The sequence below is a fragment of the Maylandia zebra genome, linkage group LG6 (assembly GCF_041146795.1).
Source record: "Maylandia zebra isolate NMK-2024a linkage group LG6, Mzebra_GT3a, whole genome shotgun sequence".
Lineage (NCBI taxonomy): Eukaryota > Metazoa > Chordata > Actinopteri > Cichliformes > Cichlidae > Maylandia > Maylandia zebra.
Window position 1 is genome coordinate 29,848,986 of NC_135172.1, and position 22,007 is coordinate 29,870,992.

General features: G+C 39.7%; 2 protein-coding genes across 3 annotated transcripts in view; one reads left to right on the forward strand and one right to left on the reverse strand.

Annotated features, from left to right (window-relative positions):
• Positions 1–8,020, forward strand: part of stx8 (syntaxin 8) — a 45,983-nt gene extending 37,963 nt beyond the window's left edge. The window contains exon 8 of the mRNA XM_024802840.2: positions 7,250–8,020. Within this exon, the coding sequence (XP_024658608.1) occupies positions 7,250–7,314 (65 nt within the window). The 3' untranslated portion in view covers positions 7,315–8,020. The remainder of the gene's footprint in view (positions 1–7,249) is intronic.
• Positions 8,021–8,260: 240 nt separating this feature from the next.
• ntn1a (netrin 1a) overlaps positions 8,261–22,007 on the reverse strand; it is a 57,142-nt gene continuing 43,395 nt past the window's right edge. Inside the window, exons 5-6 of one of the 2 annotated variants that reach the window (XM_076885059.1) lie at positions 16,520–16,594; positions 8,261–11,597 (exon numbers count right to left, since the gene is read on the reverse strand). In XM_076885059.1, the coding sequence (XP_076741174.1) occupies positions 11,269–11,597; positions 16,520–16,594 (404 nt within the window). In that variant the 3' untranslated portion in view covers positions 8,261–11,268. The remainder of the gene's footprint in view (positions 11,598–16,519; positions 16,595–22,007) is intronic. The other variant, XM_004539277.6, reaches the window with a different exon arrangement.

Here is a 22,007-nt window from a genome sequence, read left to right on the forward strand (position 1 = left end):
CCATCATCCCCTGGATTAAAACACACCTCTCGTGCAAACCACAATAGCCATATTTCAAGTGACATATTTGATAGATTTTAGAAATTCACACTCCATGCTGATTCTATTCTGAATTTGTTATTCACTTAAATAAGGAGTTAAGTTGATATTTTAGTGTTCAAAGTATATTTGCAGTGTATCAGCATATATATAAAATGTAATTATTCAGAAATGTCTCAGATTTCTGAATCATTTTGGAAACAGAGCCCTTAAATCTGGCTGACATAACTGAAAAAACTAGTTCAAAGTTGAAAATGTTTCTATTTCATTGCTCTCTGTGCTGGACACCGCTTTTAATATGCCACAAATAACAGATTACCAGCATATACTGACCCGGCAAGTTTCAGTCAGGCTTTTATAATTTGCAAATTTTAGTTAACACTGAATAAAGTTCAACTTTTATCATCTTATTCTCTAGGTGGCAGTGTCAAAATTAACAAACTGGTATATGGAAAAAGGAATTTGAGCTGGACTACTTTAGTTATGTTAATTAATGCAGTAAATACTCTACATTACACAAGTATTTGTGGCAGTGGTTAAAAAGATAGATCCATATATCCACCAAAATTATTTAAAATATTCCTAAAGCCTTTACTGTGATTCTGTTTTACTTAGAAGATAAAATATCTACCTGTAGTGGATTTTACATGTTATTTTTTTCTTTGCCATTCTCTAGGGCGGTGGCTTTAATAATAATAATAAAAAAAAAAGTAATTTTTTTGAGGTCCCGGGGGCAAAACACTTTGATGAAGTGTGAGTGAGCTTTTGCACATTTTTTTCTCTGCTGCCATAGTATCAGAGAAAAACAATGATTACCCTCTTGAAACAGAATCAGAAACACATGCCTATCACAGTATGCGATCTATGGCAATAAAGCTTTTGTGGCCATTGAACGCATGTAAATTGCATTAAGTCATCAAGAGAAGAATGGTTATATGCTACAAGGGCACTTGGGACTTGTGTTAGATCAAGGACTTTGAAAATTAGTAGTGAGGTATGTAGGCTTCTTACCTCTTCCAAGTGTATTCCCTTGTGTCTGATGAATTCCCCTCCTTCCCTCTGGGTCTGTCTCAAATCAGGTTTGGAGTTTCTCAGCTGCTTGACATTTGACTTTTTAACTTTAAAGTTGAAATTATAATATATATATATATATATATATATATAACTTTTAACACCCAGCACGCCCCTGCGGGCGGTTTATCCTTCAAGCTCGGGTCCTCTACCAGAGGCCTGGGAGCTTGAGGGTCCTGCGCAGTATCTTAGCTGTTCCCAGGACTGCGCTCTTCTGGACAGAGATCTCCGATGTTGTTCCCGGGATCTGCTGGAGCCACTCGCCTAGCTTGGGAGTCACCGCACCTAGTGCTCCGATTACCACGGGGACCACCGTTACCTTCACCCTCCACATCCTCTCGAGCTCTTCTCTGAGCCCTTGGTATTTCTCCAGCTTCTCGTGTTCCTTCTTCCTGATATTGCTGTCATTCGGAACCGCTACATCGATCACTACGGCCGTCTTCTTCTGTTTGTCTACCACCACTATGTCCGGTTGGTTAGCCACCACCATTTTGTCCGTCTGTATCTGGAAGTCCCACAGGATCTTAGCTCGGTCATTCTCCACCACCCTTGGGGGCATCTCCCATTTTGACCTCGGGACTTCCAGATTATACTCGGCACAGCTGTTCCTGTACACTATGCCGGCCACTTGGTTATGGCGTTCCATGTATGCCTTGCCTGCTAGCATCTTGCACCCTGCTGTTATGTGCTGGATTGTCTCTGGGGTATCTTTACACAGCCTGCACCTGGGGTCTTGCCTGGTGTGATAGACCCCAGCCTCTATGGATCTTGTGCTCAGAGCTTGTTCTTGTGCTGCCATGATTAGTGCCTCTGTGCTGTCTTTCAGTCCAGCTTTGTCCAGCCACTGGTAGGATTTCTGGATATCAGCCACCTCCTCTATCTGCCGGTGGTACATACCGTGCAGGGGCCTGTCCTTCCATGATGGTTCCTCGTCTCCCTCCTCTTTCTTGGGTTTCTGCTGCCTGAGGTATTCACTGAGCACTCGGTCAGTTGGGGCCATCTTCCCAATGTATTCTTGGATGTTCGTTGTCTCATCCTGGACTGTGGTGCTGACACTCACCAGTCCCCGGCCCCCTTCCTTCCGCTTAGCGTACAGCCTCAGGGTGCTGGACTTGGGGTGAAACCCTCCATGCATGGTAAGGAGCTTTCTTGTCTTTATGTCAGTGGCTTCTATCTCCTCCTTTGGCCAGCCTATTACCCCAGCAGGGTACCTGATCACGGGCAGGGCGTACGTGTTGATGGCCCGGATCTTGTTCTTACCATTCAGCTGACTCCTCAGGACTTGCCTGACCCTCTGCAGGTACTTGGTGGTTGCAGCTTTTCTAGCGGCCTCTTCATGGTTCCCATTTGCCTGCGGGATCCCCAAGTACTTGTAACTGTCCTCTATGTCTGCAATGTTGCCTTCTGGTAGTTCAATCCCCTCAGATCTGACTACCTTCCCTCTCTTTGTTACCATCCGACTACACTTCTCCAGTCCGAACGACATTCCAATGTCATTGCTGTATAGCCTGGTAGTGTGGATCAGTGAATCGATGTCTCGTTCACTCTTGGCATACAGCTTGATGTCATCCATGTACAGGAGGTGGCTGACAACTGCTCCGTTCCGTAGTCGGTATCCGTAGCCAGTCTTGTTAATGATCTCACTGAGGGGGTTCAGGCCTATGCAGAACAGCAGTGGGGACAGAGCATCTCCTTGGTAGATCCCGCACTTGATGGTGACTTGTGCTATGGGCTTGGAGTTGGCCTCTAGTGTTGTACGCCACATCCCCATTGAGTTCCTGATGAAGGCTCTTAGGGTCCCATTGATCTTGTACAATTCTAGGCATTCCAGTATCCAGCTGTGGGGCATTGAGTCATAGGCCTTCTTGTAATCAATCCAGGCAGTGCACAGGTTGGTCAGTCTGGTCTTGCAGTCTCGGCTGATTGTTCTGTCTACCAGTAGCTGGTGTTTTGCGCCTCTGGTATTCTTGCCAATTCCTTTCTGTGTCCCGCTCATGTATTGACCCATGTGCCTGTTCATCTTAGCCGATATGATGCCTGACAGGAGCTTCCATGTAGTACTGAGGCAGGTTATTGGTCGGTAGTTGGAGGGGACCGGTCCCTTCTTGGGGTCCTTGGGGATCAGGACCGTCCGGCCTTCAGTTAGCCATTCCGGGTGTCTCTCGTTAACTAGCAGCTGGTTCATTTGTGCTGCCAGACGCTCGTGGAGTGCAGTCAGCTTCTTCAGCCAGTAGGCATGAACCATGTCGGGCCCTGGTGCTGTCCAACTCTTCATACTGGAGACCCTTTCTTGGATATCTGCCACTGTGATGGTTACTGGACCCTGTTCAGGGAGGTCGCTGTGGTCTGCCCTCAGATCCTCTAGCCACTGAGCATTGCCGTTATGGGTTGCATCCTTCTCCCATATGCTCTTCCAGTATTGCGCCGTCTCCAGCCTTGGTGGTGCTGTTCTCTTATTGTTCCCTTGCCACTGAGAGTACACCTTTGCTGGTTCTGTGGAGAACAGCTGGTTTATTCTCCTGCCTTCTATCTCTCTGGTGTACCTCCTCAAGCGGCTGGCCAAGGCTGTGAGTCTTTGCTTGGCAGTTTCCAAGGCCTCAGGTATGGACAGCTTGCTGTATTTCTTAGGCACCTTATTTGTCGCACCTTTCTGCAACTCCGTTAGTTGGCTAACCTCCCTCCGTGCTACTTTGATCTTGCCCTCTAGCCTCCTTCTCCATGGAGGGTACTGCCCCTTGTCGCTGTTCAACTTGTAGTCAAGCATCTCACTGATCACTGCTGCCGTATTGTAGATCAGGGGCCCGTTCTTCGTACGTCGCTCACTACATCCAAGATCAAATGACACATCCAAGACCAAACCATCGCGCTAACCGTGAGCTCGCTAATCCGGTTCCCCGAACACACCTGTTGTTGACGATTAGTACAGCTGGACGCAGTAATGTGACATCACTGGGTGTCGTAAAAGGGGCTACGCATCGATAGTAGAAACATTGATCGGCAACCCGCTGATTGGTCGGCGAAAATGTCGAAGGGGCGCGCTCGGTATTTTCCGGCAGCAGAGCAAGAACTCTTGATTGAGGGATTTCAGGAGTTTCAGAGTTTAATTAAAACGCAAGGGAACACTGCAAAGGCTGCAAAAGCAAGGAGAGAGGGCTGGCAGAAAGTTGCTGACAAATTAAACTCGTAAGTAATTCAATAATAACAATAATAATGGAGTGGGTTTATATAGCGCTTTTCAAGGCACTGTCGAGCGCAGATCCACTGAGCGCTCCACACAGACAGCATAGTCAGAAGGAAGAGCACAGGGCAAGCTAGCGAGACAGAAGTTAAGCTCTCCTTGCAACAGGCAAATTGAACCTCATTCAGATCTGGCGTTTGGAATTATTTTGGTTTTCATGTGACGTATGACCCTGAAGGTAAGCGAGTCATGGACTAAAGTAAAACAGTATGTTGGATGTGCCATGCAATGCTCAATTACATTGGTGTGAACTAGTGTGTTAGCGCAGTTAGCTCGTTAACGTGTTGGCCGTCTAGCCCCATGCACGGAGCGATCGGCGGTAGCTCGTTAACGGAGATTTGCCGTGTTGTGGCGTTAAGGTCATTTCAACGAGATTAACCTGAAAGCACTAGTGGGAACACAACGAATATGACTGCACATTTACATCGACATCATCCTAGTGCAAAGACAAAAACAACAAGCATGCTACTAACTTTAGCCGAGTCATTTAGACAGCTGTTAGCACATGATTCTCCTTATGCTGCTGAGAATATAGCCCAGAAGAAGCGGATAGTATAGCTTTTATTTTGGAAAGAGACATTTCTCTGTAATAAACTCTCTTTTCCAAAGATGAGTGATTCCTCAATCAGATACAGGGCTTGCAATATCGCTAGCCCGACGTCCCGGAGCTAGCGATTTTTTCAGTCGGGCTACCAAAATCTATCTCTTCCCTGCCCGTCGGGCTATTGTAGGAAAAATATATGTCAATGCTTTTGCATTCTTTCAGAAATGTAGCTGGGTAATTATGTCATTGGCATCGGTGAGCCACTGTCAATATGTGACATATTGAAGTCGCGTTTGAATTTGCGCTTGTTTTTTTGCTTTCACTTTGCAATCGTGCGAACTGTGTATAGAGAGCAACAGCACTGATCTGTGAGTGATGATAATTTGTGCACCAATTCCTCTGACATCGTCTTATTAATCGTTAGCTTACTATGCAAACATGACAAGTGAAATCTCCCGCAGCAAGCTTAAACATGTGAGAGGTTGATCGCGCAGAGAATCACTGAGCTTATGTGAGTGCGTGTGTAAAAGCATTTCAGTTCTGCTGAGCCAAATAAGACAGGTCAGGGTGAAGAAGTGACAGCCAAATAAAAGCTTACCACAAAACGGAGAAGTTATGACAAATCAGACTATAAGGCAAAAAGAAAGTGCAGCTTTATGGTTTCATGGACAAAATAATTTCTGTGGCTGCAATATGACGAGCTATATAACCAGGGCTGCACATAAGTGGTCCGCAGGTGCGCATTCGCTGTCAAAATAAAAAATGCGCACAAGGGTTAGGGTTAGGGTTAAATTTAAAAACTGTACTTTTGAGTTAAAATATATATTTATAATTTTAATAAATGACAAATTAAAAATGCATGAACATTTTTTTGTATCGAAAAAATATCGAACCGTGACACCAAAGTATCGAACCGAACCGAACCGTGAATTTTGTGTATCGTTGCACCCCTAATATATATATATATATATATATATATATATATAGTTTCAAGCTGAAATTGTTTTATCACCAGGGGCTATAGCAACAAAACATCAAGTAAGAAAATTTAGCATAAATTATCATAGCAAATGAGTTTGGAAAATTGTGTAACTGTATCTGAGCAGCAGTGATTTTTGTTTTTATTTAGCCTTGCTAGACTGGATGGGTGGTGGTTGTTGACTATGATGAAGTCTCATTGCTTTTTAAATAAATGTAGAGCAGTTCATGATTAACACAGACAAAATAAATAAACTTCTGGAGCGGGTGTCCAGTGCTTAACACCCTAAAAAATTAATGCTTACACTGTAACTCATTTTGGTTATTTGGCAACAGAGTGACACATACTGACGTCTATAATTAGTTGGATAAAGACACGGTGTTCGTAGTTTTGTCTCTGGACACGACCACAGTGGATTTTAAATCCAACAATCAATATATGATTGAAGTGCAGACTTTCAGCTTTTACATTACAGACATTTTTATACACAGTTTTTATACACAGTTTCCCAATTTCAAAGACTCCAAACTGGACAATTGACTGGCAAGCAGTTTTGTGGCAAGATGAGGTCTGTTTATTTGTTGTTTCATGACAGATGAAGCAGACATTAATATCTAAAGTTTATATTTAATAGTTTTTATATGTAATTTTAAATGTGAGCCCCAAATGTCAGCGAATGAGGCCAACATTAGGCTGAAGAGGGAAAAAAAAAACTTAATAGAAGGACATCAAAAATTTTACAAGTCACCAAATCAACAGCCAGCGAGTTCACTGGAGAGCTCAGCTACACCAAAAGCACAGAAAGTGATCATCTTGATCAGATGAGACCAAGATTAAGTTGTACTGAAGAGAATGGAGCATGGAGAAGGAAAAGAATTGCTCATGATCCAAAGCATACAACATCATTTGTTAAACAAGGTGAACGCAGTGTCACTAGTGTTTATTGATGATGTTACTGCTGGTGGAAGGAGCCGGATCAATTCTGAAGTGTGCAGGGCTACACTCTGATTCAGCCAAATCCTGCAAAACTGATCACACAGCGCTTCTTAGTCCAAATGGATGATATTCCAAAGCATACTGCAGAAGCAACCCAAGTTTGTCAAGGCAAAAATATATATATTATTCGAGTAAATCACCTGATCTCTGGCCATTATTGCATGTTATAGATTAAGTGATTTCCATCTGATTGCATTCTGTTCTTATTCACACAGCAACCTGTCTTCTTCAGAAGTGTTTTCTCACTGTGTTAGGCGAGAAAAAGCATCCAGATTTTCATTTTTGTGTGTGTGTGAAATTACTTAATGAACCTTGTAGTCTGATGTCCTTTTCCCTCCAATTGTTCTAACATGTCTTTTTTTCCCTCCTTCCTTCTGCTCAGGGATGCTGGTAGTGATCGTACTACTTCTTATAGCCATTATAGTGATTGCTGCGTGGCCTGTGTGATGAAGACAGCAGTGATCATGGACCCGTGTCGGACAGCAACAATGAAAGTCTGGAGCAGAATTTAATCAGCAGTGACATCAAACAGACAGACCCTCATTTAAGCAGATTTACCATACTTGTTCTTCACATTAAGACACAGGTCATTTTGGGCTATCTAATAAAGGAGAAGTGGGGAAAACCCCACAGACAAATGTTTTTATCCAGTATGTCACTCTTGGGTTTAAGGGTATATGTAACCTTTCAAAAGACATTTACTTTCTTTTTTTGTGGGTGTAAATTGTTTAATAGATATTCAAATGTCTTACTAATAAATTAGTAAATCATCAAACTCTTAAATTATTTGGAGATTTGTAAGCATTTTGAAAAAGGTTTATTTTACTGCCTGAACTGTGAGAATGTTGACCTAACAGTAGGACCTCCCGCAGGCAACGGGGACTTTTCTTTCATAAGCCTGTCTGTGGTTGGGCTGAGGTTTGCACTGGATACAGTAATTCCGCAAGCTTTGCAATATTCACACTCACTTATATTTACCCATTTATTACTGTAGCAGCTGTAATGTTATCATTTTGTTTGGATTTTGTAATGTTTATAGAATAGCTCATAGCCAAAACAAACAGCTCGGCTGTGTTACTAACATGGCTCTTTTCCTTCCCTGTAAATCAATTCAGCTTGTAATTTCTAATAAATGACATTTCCATTTTATAGAGCCTGGACTCCTGTCTGCGTTTACGCTCACGCCTCACTCTGAAGTGTTTTGTAACATGATCTTTAGGTAGTGTGGACCTTTGGCAAAGTTTTAACACACTAGTACTACTTTAATTCATTCCATTGTGTATTTTTTCCCCTACTACATTTATAATGATACTGCAACCAGTTAACAGGGATAAACTGAATACATTAAATTCTGTAGACTTACAATTTAAAAAAAAAAAAAAAAAGCAACAGAGGCAAATGATTTTTCAATGTAACAAGAGTTTATTTATTCTGAAAATCTGAATTTAGTTCTACCAGATTGGTGTGTTCAGTAGTTATTATTTCCTTCTTTTAATAACAACGATCTAAATAACCACAAACAAGTAAAAAAAAAAAAAGACAATAAAATCCACAATGTCTTGTGTCATTAAATATATTCATATATAATAACCATAATATATTAGTAGGCATTGTAAAACATTGCAAAAGACTTTGCAATGGTGAAAACAACATTTACAATTCATAGTATGAACACAAAGCAATGCTTTGATGTGTATGTGTATAGCGTTTCATCTGGAAGCTTGTCAAACCATTGCTCAGGAGACGGATGTCAAAGTTACAGCTAGAAGCTATGGAGACCAGAGTCGTGTCATTTTGGATTACACTGTGCCAAATAAAAATAGTTAAAAAAAAAAAAAAAAAGAATTTGACACATAACATTGTTGGTTTAACAATGAAATGCAGTACCGTGCAAAAATTTTGTGTATATGTCAGAATATTGTGATTATCAGTTTTGGAGAATTCAAGAAGGCGCCATCATGTAGCAGCATGTTGGGTATCGATAACAAATATTAAACTGATTGAACAATAAAAAAAATGTCAATATTGACTAGTACAGTCATTTTCTGTATCACAGTTCAATATGCTCAATTTGTCATCATCTAGGATTTTTACTATAAGTAAAATTACAAAATTGAGGATGTTTCCAAGATACTGGTATCAAATCTTTATCTCCTTTTTATGAAAGTTTGAAAGTTTCTTGTCTATCCCTCTTTACACTCACTTGAGCGTTAGAAATTAAATGTAACTTTAGTGAGACAACAATCGCCCATTTAACATGATGTTTTATTGTCTCACAAACATACTGCTCACGGTGTTGTGATTTGGCCTCAAAAGATAAAAAGTTCATGATAAATCAAATACACTTTGGGCTTTTTACAAACCTGAGCATTTTTATCCATGCATTCCTTGGAGAAATCCAAACTGAACTGCACACAAAGTGGTTTGAATCAAGCAGCGACAAGTTATTGTAATGCACCCCATTTGTCCCTTTGCAAGTATTGACATGAAGAGAATTAACATGGCAGGCATTTTTCTTACTGATTCGTTTCTTTTACTGAGCGTACAGTCGTGCATTGTGTTTGCAAAAGAGTGTGCCCTGTAAATGAGTTTATATGCAATCCCACCACACTGCAGGAAGTGCTACAGACGAATACAAGCTGTGAGGTGGATTCTAAAAGTAAATTTAGGTAAGCGTGTTGAGCACTTTCTTAAGGCGCAATAAGCTTCAGTTTTTCATCACTATAGGGATTATTTTCTCTGCCACGTAAGGTAAGAAATTTGTTTCATTGTATCCACTCTGTGCTTTCTACAACCTGAAGATCTTTCAGATCATCTTTTCAGATTTAGTGGTAGTAACAGGCAGGGGGTCAGTTGCAACATTTTTCTCCCTTTGTCCTACTCATACCCATTGTTGAAGATTTTGACATACTGTGGCGAGCTTTCCATAAGTTGGTTTAAAAGAACACATGTCTGAAGAGGTAAATCATATAAATATTTGCATTGTTGCACTTGCGTCATACTATTTGTCTTTGTCAATATCCTCTGAGAACATGCAGTACCAGCAGCTGCAGTGCTGCACTTTCACCCGCACAATTTTAACATTGCATCCATTTTACACAACAACAGACATTGGGTAACTTTCACAGTTCTGATCATTTGTGGCAGAGCAAGCATTGCTGATGAAAGGAAAAACAAACAAGATTTCACATCCCAAATGCCCTTTGGGGTTGCGTTAGGCAGGGCTTTCGGCATAAAACCGAATCAAACCTCCAAAGCTCCCCACTGTGGTGACGCCTCATGACAGGAAGGAAGCGGTTGAGGGTAGTTTCTTATTAATGTCTATTAGGAACAACTCAGGATTTTATGAACATTTTTGTAAAGAGGTTATCAATAAAATGTAGCTGGCTTCTTATTCCCAAGTCACTTGTTAAAGCTTCTATTTTTTTGTGACACAAAGTATATCACAGTTACTGTAACTACTAAAGGTAAAATCAGTGATTTAAATGTTTTTTTCCCTCAGAAATTGAACATTAGTACAGTACCACAAGCAGCACTATTTAGTGAACATTACAATCTCACATGCAGGTTTAGGCAAATGCTTAACTGTGAAATCTGAGGGGCACTGGTTGAAGTAACAAGGACGCTCAGGATTGATTAGATTGAAAATAAAAGTCAATACTGTCATAGATTCTTTTCTGTCACTTGCATGTTGTAAAACTGTAAAAGTCCTGACAGATGAAAATGTAAGACATGCAATTTAGTGTTGCTTGAATTGCATAATATAACTAAATTCAGACAGGAAAGGAATGGCAAGTCTTTCACAGCTAAATGTGTGCATTTCTGTGGCTTAGAAACAATAGCATTTATGGCACAAATCTCAATAAAGGAACTACATATCACTTCCTCAATTGCCACTCAACAGTGAAATCTTTTGTTGAAACAAGCTCACTTCTTAGCGAATAATACAATTTTCCAAGACAACATGCAGAGGCAAAGTTGCAGCGGTAGGTAAGTGGCTTTCTGTCATTTTTGCAACAGCGGAAAATGTCCATAAAATTCAAACATAAAATATAAGGATTTCATATTGGGATAATGAGAACAAAACAAATAATGATATATACTGGTAATAGGTGCAAATCCACAAGAGAAAGGAATCTCAAAGTAAAATAAACCAAATCTGCCAGGTGAGCTCCTTCAACAAAAGTTCGACTGAAAAAAACATATCATCCTAAATAATTCTCTTCATGCTTCTACACAAAAAAGCAGCGACATAAACAGTCTCTTTTCTGTCCATGGTCCTCTGTCTGTCACTCTTCCATTCTTTTTATTTATTTATTTATTTCTTTTTTAATATTTGCCAGCTCAGCTTTTTTTCTTGAAATCATCTCCCTCTTCAGAATCGTCTCCATCTCATCCTGCTTATGGCTTCTTGCACTTGCCTTTCTTCTCGCGCTGCTGGAACTTCCTGAGCCTGCGCGCCCATGTGTCCCTCCACTGGATAACCAGGCTACCTTTATCTGCCACTACTCCACCCTGGCCAGGGGAGTCCTCATCATTTCCCAGCAGCAAGTACTTCTTCCCAGGCTTGATCTTTGGACACTTGCAGGCCACGTCTTTGGCACGGACCCACAGAAACTGGTCCCCACGGCGGATGCGGCTCTCTCCCTGCTTGTAGACGGAGATGATGTTGACAGTAAATTTCCACCACTCACCGGATTTGTCCGCTTTCAGGATGTGCACTTGGACAGCTGCAAAGAAAAGTTGGGAAGCAAAAGACGTGACACGTGATTTCCTTTTACTGGATTCAACAAACATGCAAAAGCGTGTGACTGGTAAAGTTTAGTTTCTCTGTAAGGCTAAAAGTCTGCAGCAGAGTTGTGTGAGGCTGTAACTGGGCACGCTAGTTTTTGAGGCTACTATGATTGAATATATCATTTTCATCACAGATACAAGCATGTAGATGCCACATTCGGTTTCTGCGTTGCATCTTTGCTACTGCGATTTTTCTCAGGTGTGTTTGGATAGACTAAAAGTTCTTTTAACACTTTTACAGTTACATACATATATCAAGTTTATGCATTCAAGTACATTTAATTTGACATTTTACAAGAGGTAGTCTGTTTTTAAGGTGACTGCATGTTAAGTGGCCACACTGAATTAAGCTAATACTAGCCTAAAGGTAGCTTCAGGTAAGCGGTTGGGTATAAAAATCTGCATTTCAAACTTAACTAAATATGCTGTATCATTGCCACAGTTTTTGCATTTGTAACAAAGTAAGCCAGTTACGAATTTGTTGTAAATGGTAGTGAGTTGATGATTTTTCAAGTATATAAAGATCTCTGCCTTCAGAGATCGGGTCAAACCCAGACAGGTTCTTTCTGTTTGGAATTTTTATGTTTTTTAATTTTCTCTAGGAGCTTCTCGGTTTCTCCTCCCATCAAAAAACATGCCAGGTTAATCTTGTGTATCATTTTAAGACATCAATTTGGACGTTTGGTTCCTGCTGTCCAATGCATGCTAAGATTTACAAATCAGAGGTTGATTGACAAGCTCAAAGTCCATGACGACAGTAGGCCAGCAATAAGAGGCTTGCATGTCTGTAAATTTTTCTTTAAAGCAAATCATCCAGCAGATTTTTCACTAAGAGACATTGCGGTAGACCGACTGGCATTGCCTTCCCTACAGCTATGCAGCTAGCATTCCAAAAACACTCAAAACTGTGGCTTTACCTTCTAATTTTAACAGTCCTTCCAAGCCAAAGTTTTTGCTTAAACAATTTAGTCTACAGATTGTTTTGGTCAAATCACTATGTCACTGGATATTTATTGAGCTAATCTCCTGCTTGCATGAGATATGCAGACATTTTTATTATTTTAATGAAGGCCTGGATTTTGTTTCAGTTTCCTATATCAGTCTTACCAAAGAGTAATGATGTCACAAAAGGGGGAAAGGGTTAGCCCATGATGCACATTAGGGATTATGTCACAAAATCCAGAGCTCTGACATTTCCAAGGCTGGAAGATCAAACCTCAGTATCCCCAAGTGTTTTAGATTTAAGAAGGTTTTGTTGATTTGCGTTATTGCAGCAGAGGAAATCTTGGCATTTGAGTGCATTACAGCATTCTTGCATTGCCTCACCAAGGAAATATTTGTTCTTTTTGTATTTTTATTTTCAAAAGGGCTTTACATTGTGACTAAAAGTGCATATCAGACTAATAAGACATTGAATAGGTTGCAGAAACACAGTTTTAATTCTTTAAAGAAGGTCAAATATGATGTGTACAAATCTAAATGGTGACAAATCAACTGAAATTGATTGAAAAGCAAGTACTGAATTGATAAAAGGAGGTAAGAGACATGTTTAAATTGACACCAATGTGCTATTAATCCCAGTAAAGTAAAAATTGGTAACCTAATTCTAACCTAGATTTTTTCTCTATACCTGGTCAAGCTATCAGATGGAGCCCAGTATGCATTATGTCCATTTACTGACACAGCAGCGTGATTTGTAATGTGATTAGGAGACAGGGTAGGGCTATTAAAGACATTAGCTGGAAAGATACTCTGTTATATCACATGATTAATGTACTGATTCTGTCCTGTGAGAGGAGGAGTGAGGGAAAGTGAGAGTGAAGAAGAGGAGGAAAGAGAGCGTGTATCAATATGCATTTTATTGAACCGATCTCTTCCCCCTGTACTTATGACACCAGTTTCGGAATGAACCATCTTGTCACAAGGTCACCTTCAGCACTTATGGAGCTGAACATCTTGGTGGTATTAAGTGTATACCCCTGTACTCAGGCCAGGTTTTGTATTATTGATTTTGAATCACTGCCTTGGGATTCATTTCATAAAATGGTGAAAATCTAAAACTGCTTCTAAAACCTTTTTCCAGCTGCAACAGTGTAGCTGAATAAAGGTGATTTTTGAAAACATATCTGTATCTGCGTGTAATTTTAGTTTCCATTATGCTATTATGTTTCAGTAATACTGGTTAAACCAGATCTTTTGTGTTATGCTTGTAGCACAGTAATTACATGTGCAATTTATTCTTCTGCGATGTATTAATGTATAAAACTATTATTTGTATAATAGTTTTATTTAGGCCTCAGTGTCATGGGAGCCCTAATGACCGTTGGCTGACCTAACAGTGACCTCTGCAGCACCTTGGATATACCAGCTGCCACCATGTACTGTTTGTGTTTGCACAACAGTTGCTGTGCACTGTGGACACTGAGATGCTTAAAGTGGCTGCACCAAGGATTTGCTGAGATGAGACATTTCCCCGGGCTTTGCATCCTCCTGTGACTGCTAATGTGCGTCTGCATATCAAATGCAGAAGCTTGTAGTGTCGTTTCCCTACGCAGCATGGGACACAGATCCCTGCTGATCCTTTCAAAACAGTGCAAAGCTATGGCTCCCTGGAGCCAAGTTCTGCAGATTTACATTGTGTCTCAGTCAGCTTCGCTAAGCTTGAGTAAATACTGCACAGGGTTCTTGTTCTTGTCCGTAATTAGTCTTAAATATTCCGTTGCTAACTATGGATGGAAATGGATCCTTTAATGTATATTCCTGGCACAAAGCCACCCGGCAGAGAGAAGGTGAATTACACAGGGAATGACAAAGAACATAACACCACTGCTGGACTCACAGATTAAATTAAATATTTTAACTATGATCCAGCTCTGAAAAATAATTTAATTTAAGAGTTTGTAAAGGAAATTTAAAAAAACAAACAAACAAACAAACAAACATATATTTTGTCTGTTGTTGTGCATGAACACATTAAATCTGCATGTGTTTATTCGATTGATTGTACACCATCATAACATGGCAGCCAAAGAGAATCCTTTTGGCTTCATGTTTTGATTAAATCACACTTAACAGCAGAGTTTCTATCTCAAGGTTTACGAACCTTCTCTGTTCAGACTCCCTAATTTACACCCTCTACCTAACAAGGCTCTGTATCTACACCCAAAAAGCATTAAAGAGAATCTTTTCTTTTCATTTGTCTCTTGCTTGGCAGTCGTTCAGCCATCAGTACCAGCACACCTACGAGACATGCCAAATCAATTTTGGAGCCTCTCCTGCTGTCTTGTCTTTGGATATGTACATACTGTAGATAAGGGTACTCCGGATTGTGTTGAGTGATCGTTTCTCCAGCGCGTCATACTGATGCCTCTTTTTATCTCTGCATCTCCTCACCCTCAAATGGGTGCTGCCTACTGTTATCACTCAGTTTTAATAGTGGTGTTTTAGTGGTCCAGTGCATTCTGCCATTCTGCGCAATTCCACAAAGCAGTAAATTCATTGGCCAGGAGACTTTGTCTTTACACTCATTTTTCTTTTTTTTCTCCACTTTAAAAAAAAAAGAAAAAGAAAAAGAAAATTCATTTAACTAACTTAAATTAGTCAAGATAAGGGAACAGATTTGTCTCACCATTACCCTAATCAAAGGCATTATGGTGCCACTGTTAAAGGTCATGCATTTCTAGGACACCAGTCATCTGACAGAATGACACCGATGTCTCAGTGTTTCTTGTGCATCATTATTCCCAAACATATTTCCTCATTTGGTGTTTAATAGTAATGGTAGAGGTATTTACTGGGTTGAGATATGCTTGCTAGGCAGACCATATTATGGCATACTCATTTAGTTCCCCCTCATGCCCTACATTTGGGGTGGATTGGTTTTTAAAATTGTATTTGTTACACATCTGTGTTAATGTATAAATAAAATATAATACAACAGCACAATAAAAGTATGCATTTTTAATCTTGATTTTAGAAGAAATGCTAACTTGGTTTTGAAATTTCCAGCATTTTCTGCCTTTTGACAAAAAACAAAAAAAATCACGCGTGGACCGCAACACATTTGAGAGACAAGGTTTTTCTCACGCCACTAGCATCAAGTTAGGCACTGGTGGAAGAGGAGGTGTCTATAAGCTGACCCTTTAACTCCTGCAAATCCTAACAGAACAAAGTCCAGGCATGTCCATCAAGCTGCTGAAGTATGCTCCAGGATGCCGCTGCTTGGTTGACTAGTTCAGCAGCCTGACTTCAATCAGGGGAGGGGCCAGAGGGACAGGAAGAGGGGAGAGGTCATATGTCTTATCCACACCTTGAATGGGGTGGCAGACTGATGGTCACAGGAATTCACCAAGAAACACATCAGCTGTGGGGGAAGTGGCCTTTCTTAATGAGGATCTCTTAAAGAGCTCCCACTGTCTGTCATACTGACTTGCTTTATCCGCTGGAGTCTTATTCGACTGTTCAGAGATAACCCTTCCAGCACACACGCACACACATCTTCTCCCTCTCTGTCCTTCTGTTTGTCTGCCTCTCTCTTCCTCCTTGAAGATCTGTTGTCTTCTGTTTGATCCATTGACTCTCTGTTCTCAGAAAGCTGTAGTAAGACATCAGTAAAATGCCTCGCCTGAAAACTATTGCTGCTTCCCAGCAACGTTCTGGGCTGGATGCATAACACTGAAGGTACTTTGATTGTAGGAGCAAACAAATGCATTCAAAGAAAGACTCTGCAGCAACACTGGGACTCCCTAAAAGTGCAAATTATTTGTTCTTAGAGACAGATTGATCTCAAAGTAAAGCAGATGTCTTCATAATGTAAATGTGAGTGGTTAAACAGGCTGCGCGTTGTTTGTTTACTCACCGTAATCTTTCTTGCAGTACTTCTTCATGTTGATTTTAAGTTTGCCTTTGGATGCCTTGCAGTAAGAGTCACAGTCTGCAAGAATAACAAAGAATCAAATATGATAACGAGTCATAACGCATCAAAGAATCTCTGCAATTTGGTTGCCAGTATTTATTTTTTCTGTGAATTAAACTGTTTGCATTTTTTTTTTAACAATTTCACTGTTCTTGGAAAATAATATTCTCAATTTAAGACATTTGAAAAAAAAATACTTGCACCCACAGCAAATTAACTGATTTTGAATTTTTACTTAATCAGAAAAGAATCATCCCAGAATTTTCCACTTTGTCCTTTGATTAAAGGAAATTTTACCTTCTGAAAAAATCTTATAATTAATTAAATCATTATTAGTTAACATAGTTATACCATACTTAATATGATATTTTAGTAATACCACAATTAATATGGTGGTATTAAATTAATATTAACATGATTATAATAATTCATGATTTTAGTAGGAAAACGTTATATTTGATATTCATAATTATTTAAATAAAACATATCTATTTGAGATTTAAAGCTTTAAATGCTTCTATTGTATGTAGTAGAATCTGGAAAGCCTAAACTTGTTCACTGAGTTTCAAGTTTAGGAAGAAAAATGACAGAACAATAAATAAAGAAATAAATAAACATTTTTTTTATTGTCCAACAGCACAATCTCATCATGTGTGATGGTCTTATAAAAGCACCTGATGTTATCAGCACAGTGTTTTGAGAGATTTAAAAGAAAAAGTGCCAAGAACCCACTCAGACGGTGGGAATAATTTAGGCCTATGCAGACCACCCGACATTTACTTCATCCCCCACCTCCACCCAAATCTCACCACACTTGTCACCTCAGCCCCCGACCTTCTGAAAAAAAAAATAGCCCTGGGATCACTTCAAGGCCCCACAGAGGACCACGTCAAGCTTTTGCATTTATTGCAGGGGGGGCACGCAGGGTTGTCAGCTATTTGAGGGAGTGGAAGGTGGGGAGGTGGAGGGGGTCAATGCCACACAAAGGGAGGTCAGGAAGGGAAAATTAGCCATCCATGAAGTGTTAGGCAAAGGACCCTCATTTTGGGGGTGCGTCCATTCTGGAGCCGTGAAGAAATGAATACCTCATGCAGGCAGCGGTGTCATCCAAATCAGCTTAGAGCACTCTGCTGAGAGGAAGCTCTCAAAGACAAGTATGTATTTACATATTCTTTGAGGCAGATGAGGTGAACATTTGATTTTTCATCCACATCATTTGATGTACACTGTTCAGAAAGATTTTTGGCCAGGAAAATATATTAAAATGTATGTATTCATGAGCGGTGGGGGTCAGGGATATTAGTGTTCACTGTGGTTCAATAAAGAAAATAATGAGCCGCACACTGCAAGCACAGTATGGCATACAGCCACAGGGCTGTATTAAAGGTATGCAAATATACAAGATACGAAATCTCTGCAGGTTAGGAAAATATTTACATCTGTGACTCTACGTGTGTGTCCTCCACGTCATCATATTGTGCTCTTGCAATGGTGTTTTTTAATTATTGAAAGTGAACTGCTTTTACGTTACAGCCTTGTTCCTTGTCCAAATAGACCCACGACAGTATGCCATCAGTTTTATGGTTGGCCATAAGCTGACGCAACCTCCACTTGCCTCAGTAATCCAGAAACTATGTTGCTGCTACGATGTAGTGATTGCCCCATGCAGTGCTGTAATGCATCATCTACTTACAGTGCATGCCAAAATAATGTCATGTTAGGGGAATATCAGGGGAATGAAATCTGTTTTTTCAGTGTTTTTGCTCTCTCTCTCTTTTCAGACTGCCGACAATATTATTATTATTATTATTATTATTATTATTATTATTATTATTATTATTATTATTATTATCAATAATAATAATAATAATAATAATAATAATGATAATAAATTAAGAGAGACAAGGATGAAGAGCATGTTATAGTGTTAAAGAGTGACCAGTGTAGTGGAGGGCAGACTGGCACTTTCAGGCAAACTTGATATGAGCAAACATCATTTATGTGACCAAATCTTTGGTCGTGCTTTTTATTTTCATATTTACTTGAGTTGAATTGAGTTGAATGAGGTTGCCCGGGGAACACCACAACAAGAAAAAATGCACCCCCCCTGCGAAAAAGAGAAGGGGGTGGGAGAATAGATATTGGTAGTGAGCGAAGGGGTGGAGAGGTTGACAAAAAAAGAAAGAAAAAGGGAAATTTAAGGGAGGGGGTGGGAAGAACAAGACAAGGTCCAGAAATTTAAGGAAAACCCCCAAATTGAAGCTGGTAGTCTCGTGAACTGGTTAGAAAGGGCAAAAAGCTGGTGCTGGTGGTAGTAAACAGAGAATGTAACAAAAATAGGAAGAGTACATGAAGAAGGGGAGCCTACATGAGTTGCACCTGATTACCATGTAAATGATCGAAGGGGGAGGGTGCCCCCCCACCCCCCACCCTCCCCCTTCAATGGAAAGGAGGCTTTGTTTTCTCATAACCCCCCTCCCTCCCCGATACCATCATGATACTTCTCTTTGATAGCCTTTCGTTCCCCATTAGTGTACCCCTGAGACACAGCTCCAGGCCCCGCTGAGATCACCCCAAGATCCCCATTTAGGGCCAGGCAGTCCCCTACAGTGAGGACAAATGTTCCCTTTGTGAAAGCGTTACAAGCTGGAGAAGTGGAGGCAGTCCCCTAATACTGAGCTAAGATGTGCTTTGGGCAGAGTAGATGTAGTTACTACAGCGCTTTGTTTCCTGCCTTTCAGCACTGAGAAGTGTGTAACTGAGAGGTGGACCTTTGCCCCTTCTATTAAAGTACTGTACGACTCCTTACCCTAATCGTTTTCATTAAAGCTGCTTCGAGACAGAATGCATTAGTGCTCAGTTTTATGTGTTTGGACCGGTACTTTACAGCGCTGAAAAAAGGAGCAGTACAAATGTCTTCATTACGTTCAGCAACAAATATTCAGAGGACTGCTCAGACTTGTAGATCAAAATCTATACACAGCACTCCTCATCGTACTTTTATTGATTTGCTAATGCTGTCATAATAACAGCAAACCAGAGATATTTAAGATATTTATTTACTTTTTTTTGATGTACTGATCAGTTTTGATATTTGAGGCTATTTTGTGCTAATAGAGCGTTAATGATCAGAGGCTACTAATAAAATTTAAAATGCTTTCAGTTGGTTGTTTTATTGATTTTGTGGTTGATTTTCAAAGTTACAATATTAAAAAAATCTCTTAATTAAAAAATTTATAGTAAGAGGAAATTTCAGAGATATCTTTAAGTAAAAAATGTAAAATGTAAAATAGTATTAGTTAATTTATAAAATACATTGTATTTTATAACATATCCTTATAAGCCAGTAAATTTCCATACACATACAAGTAGCACACACTAACACCAAACCTTTCAGCTTTATTCCCATCTTTATTCTAAAATAGGGGTTTGTTCATATACCATACCTACTATAACAAAGCATTTTATTCTATTTTGTATAGTATGTTATTCTATTTTATCTGATCCTATTCTATTGGGTTTTTCATAACTTTTATGCAGAGGAACTATTTCCCTATGGGGACTAACACATACACATTACATTACATTACATTACATTACTTTCTGCCATGACCTAAAAATGGGTGGGACTAATAAAGGTTTGTCTTATCTTATCTTATCTTATCTTATCTTATCTTATACAAAAAAGTATTGCAAAATGTTTCTTTTTTCTGTCTGTTGACACTGTTTTGGGAATTATGTAGTGATAAAAAGAGTTATCCAAAATCCCTTCAGCATGAACCTTCCACTCAAATGTGTCAACAAAATGAAACGAGAATTTTGAACGTGGTTTTATCCAGTGTTCGTGTTTCCATTGTGGGAAAGTATGCAAATTATAGCAAATTTGCACATATAATGCCTCACTTACATATCTAAACATTAAAATACTCAAAAGCTTGTAAATTAAAAAATAATTGTCTCTATGTAAGTACTCAACTAGTGAAGTTTCATGGTGATACGTGTCATTTTTAGATGAAAATTGAGGCCACAGAAGAGTGCTTAATCTTTTTTATTTTCTTTTTTGTGTGGGCTTGAATTTTTATTTTTCATATTTAAAATGAAGAATGCAATTTGTAGCACTCTTATGGAGAAGTTTGGAGTGTGGCTGCAGTTTTCTGTGAGTGCAAGGTGAAGGAAACATTGCACAGAACACCCGTCAAACTATAATGGATTATTGATGTGATCAAAATTTATCTTGATATCTCTTCATACTGTAAAGAAACATTGACAGCCAGCACCGGGACATAACAGACACCTTGGCATGCAAGCTAAAGTAAACAAAAGCAGTGTGGAGAAATAGCATGGTGAAGGTGAATGCAATGCAAATGAAGCAGTCAGTACTTTAAAGTTATACAGAGAAGGACTGGAATGCAAACAACTTAACATTCAGCCAAGAAGTCTGCATCGTTTGTAGCAGAGTAAATGCCAAAGTGCCTAGCTGTCCTTTAGTATATATATAAAATTAAATATTTAAAATGATTAATAATATTAACATTTGGGTCACAGTGAGAGCTGCTCAGGGAGCTGTGTGATTGCATATACTTGTACAGTATGCACGTGCTACAGCTTTGCAGTTACAGTTGATTTTAAAACTATGCAAAGCTGCTCTTAATGTTTAAATGCAAGTGAACATGTGTGAACATGACCACAGAGGCAAGAGGCATCAAAGGTAGAAGAACAGTGAGACAAGAAGGTGTAAATGATGGCCCGGGAGGAGGGCTTTCTCCCTGAAGCAGACTGATTGAGAAACAAATTGCAGCAAATAAAGCACGTAATTAGATTTCAGAGCCCAGTGTGCTGCCATGCAATGCGCTCCATTGTTCTGTGCCGGGCTGCTTACATTAGAACTGTGAGTTTGGATCCCGTCCAGCAAAGAAAGACAGAGTAAAAAAGGGGAAAGAAAGAAAAGGAGCCCCCTCCTACTTTTTCTCATTGTATTGTCATTGAGCAAAGGATGGTTTGCTTTCAGCCACCAACAGGCAGAGAAGAGAGGCTATTAGAATTCTTGACCCGATTCGAGATTTTATTTTGGGTGGCGTGCAATCAATTCCGATGAGCTGGGGCATCGCCCATTACTGTAACTGCTCCGTTTTAAATCAGCATGGAGTCCTGTAGGGTTTCTCTGAAAGCTTAGCCGGGGGAAATAAATATGGCAAGAATTTAATGGCATAAAGCAGCAAATAAATTTCAGATAAAAGTTTAACGATGATTTGATAACGTGTGCTTCTGTTTTGGCTCTATTTTTTCTTAACTCAGTGTCTTTTTACTTGTATTTATTCTCTCTCTATCTATCCCACGTCGACACGGCCGTAAAGCACGCTGGGCTCGACTCGTACTCAACAGGGTGTGTAAAGCAAGACTCATGTTCAAAAAATCCGAGGAGGGGTTCGCC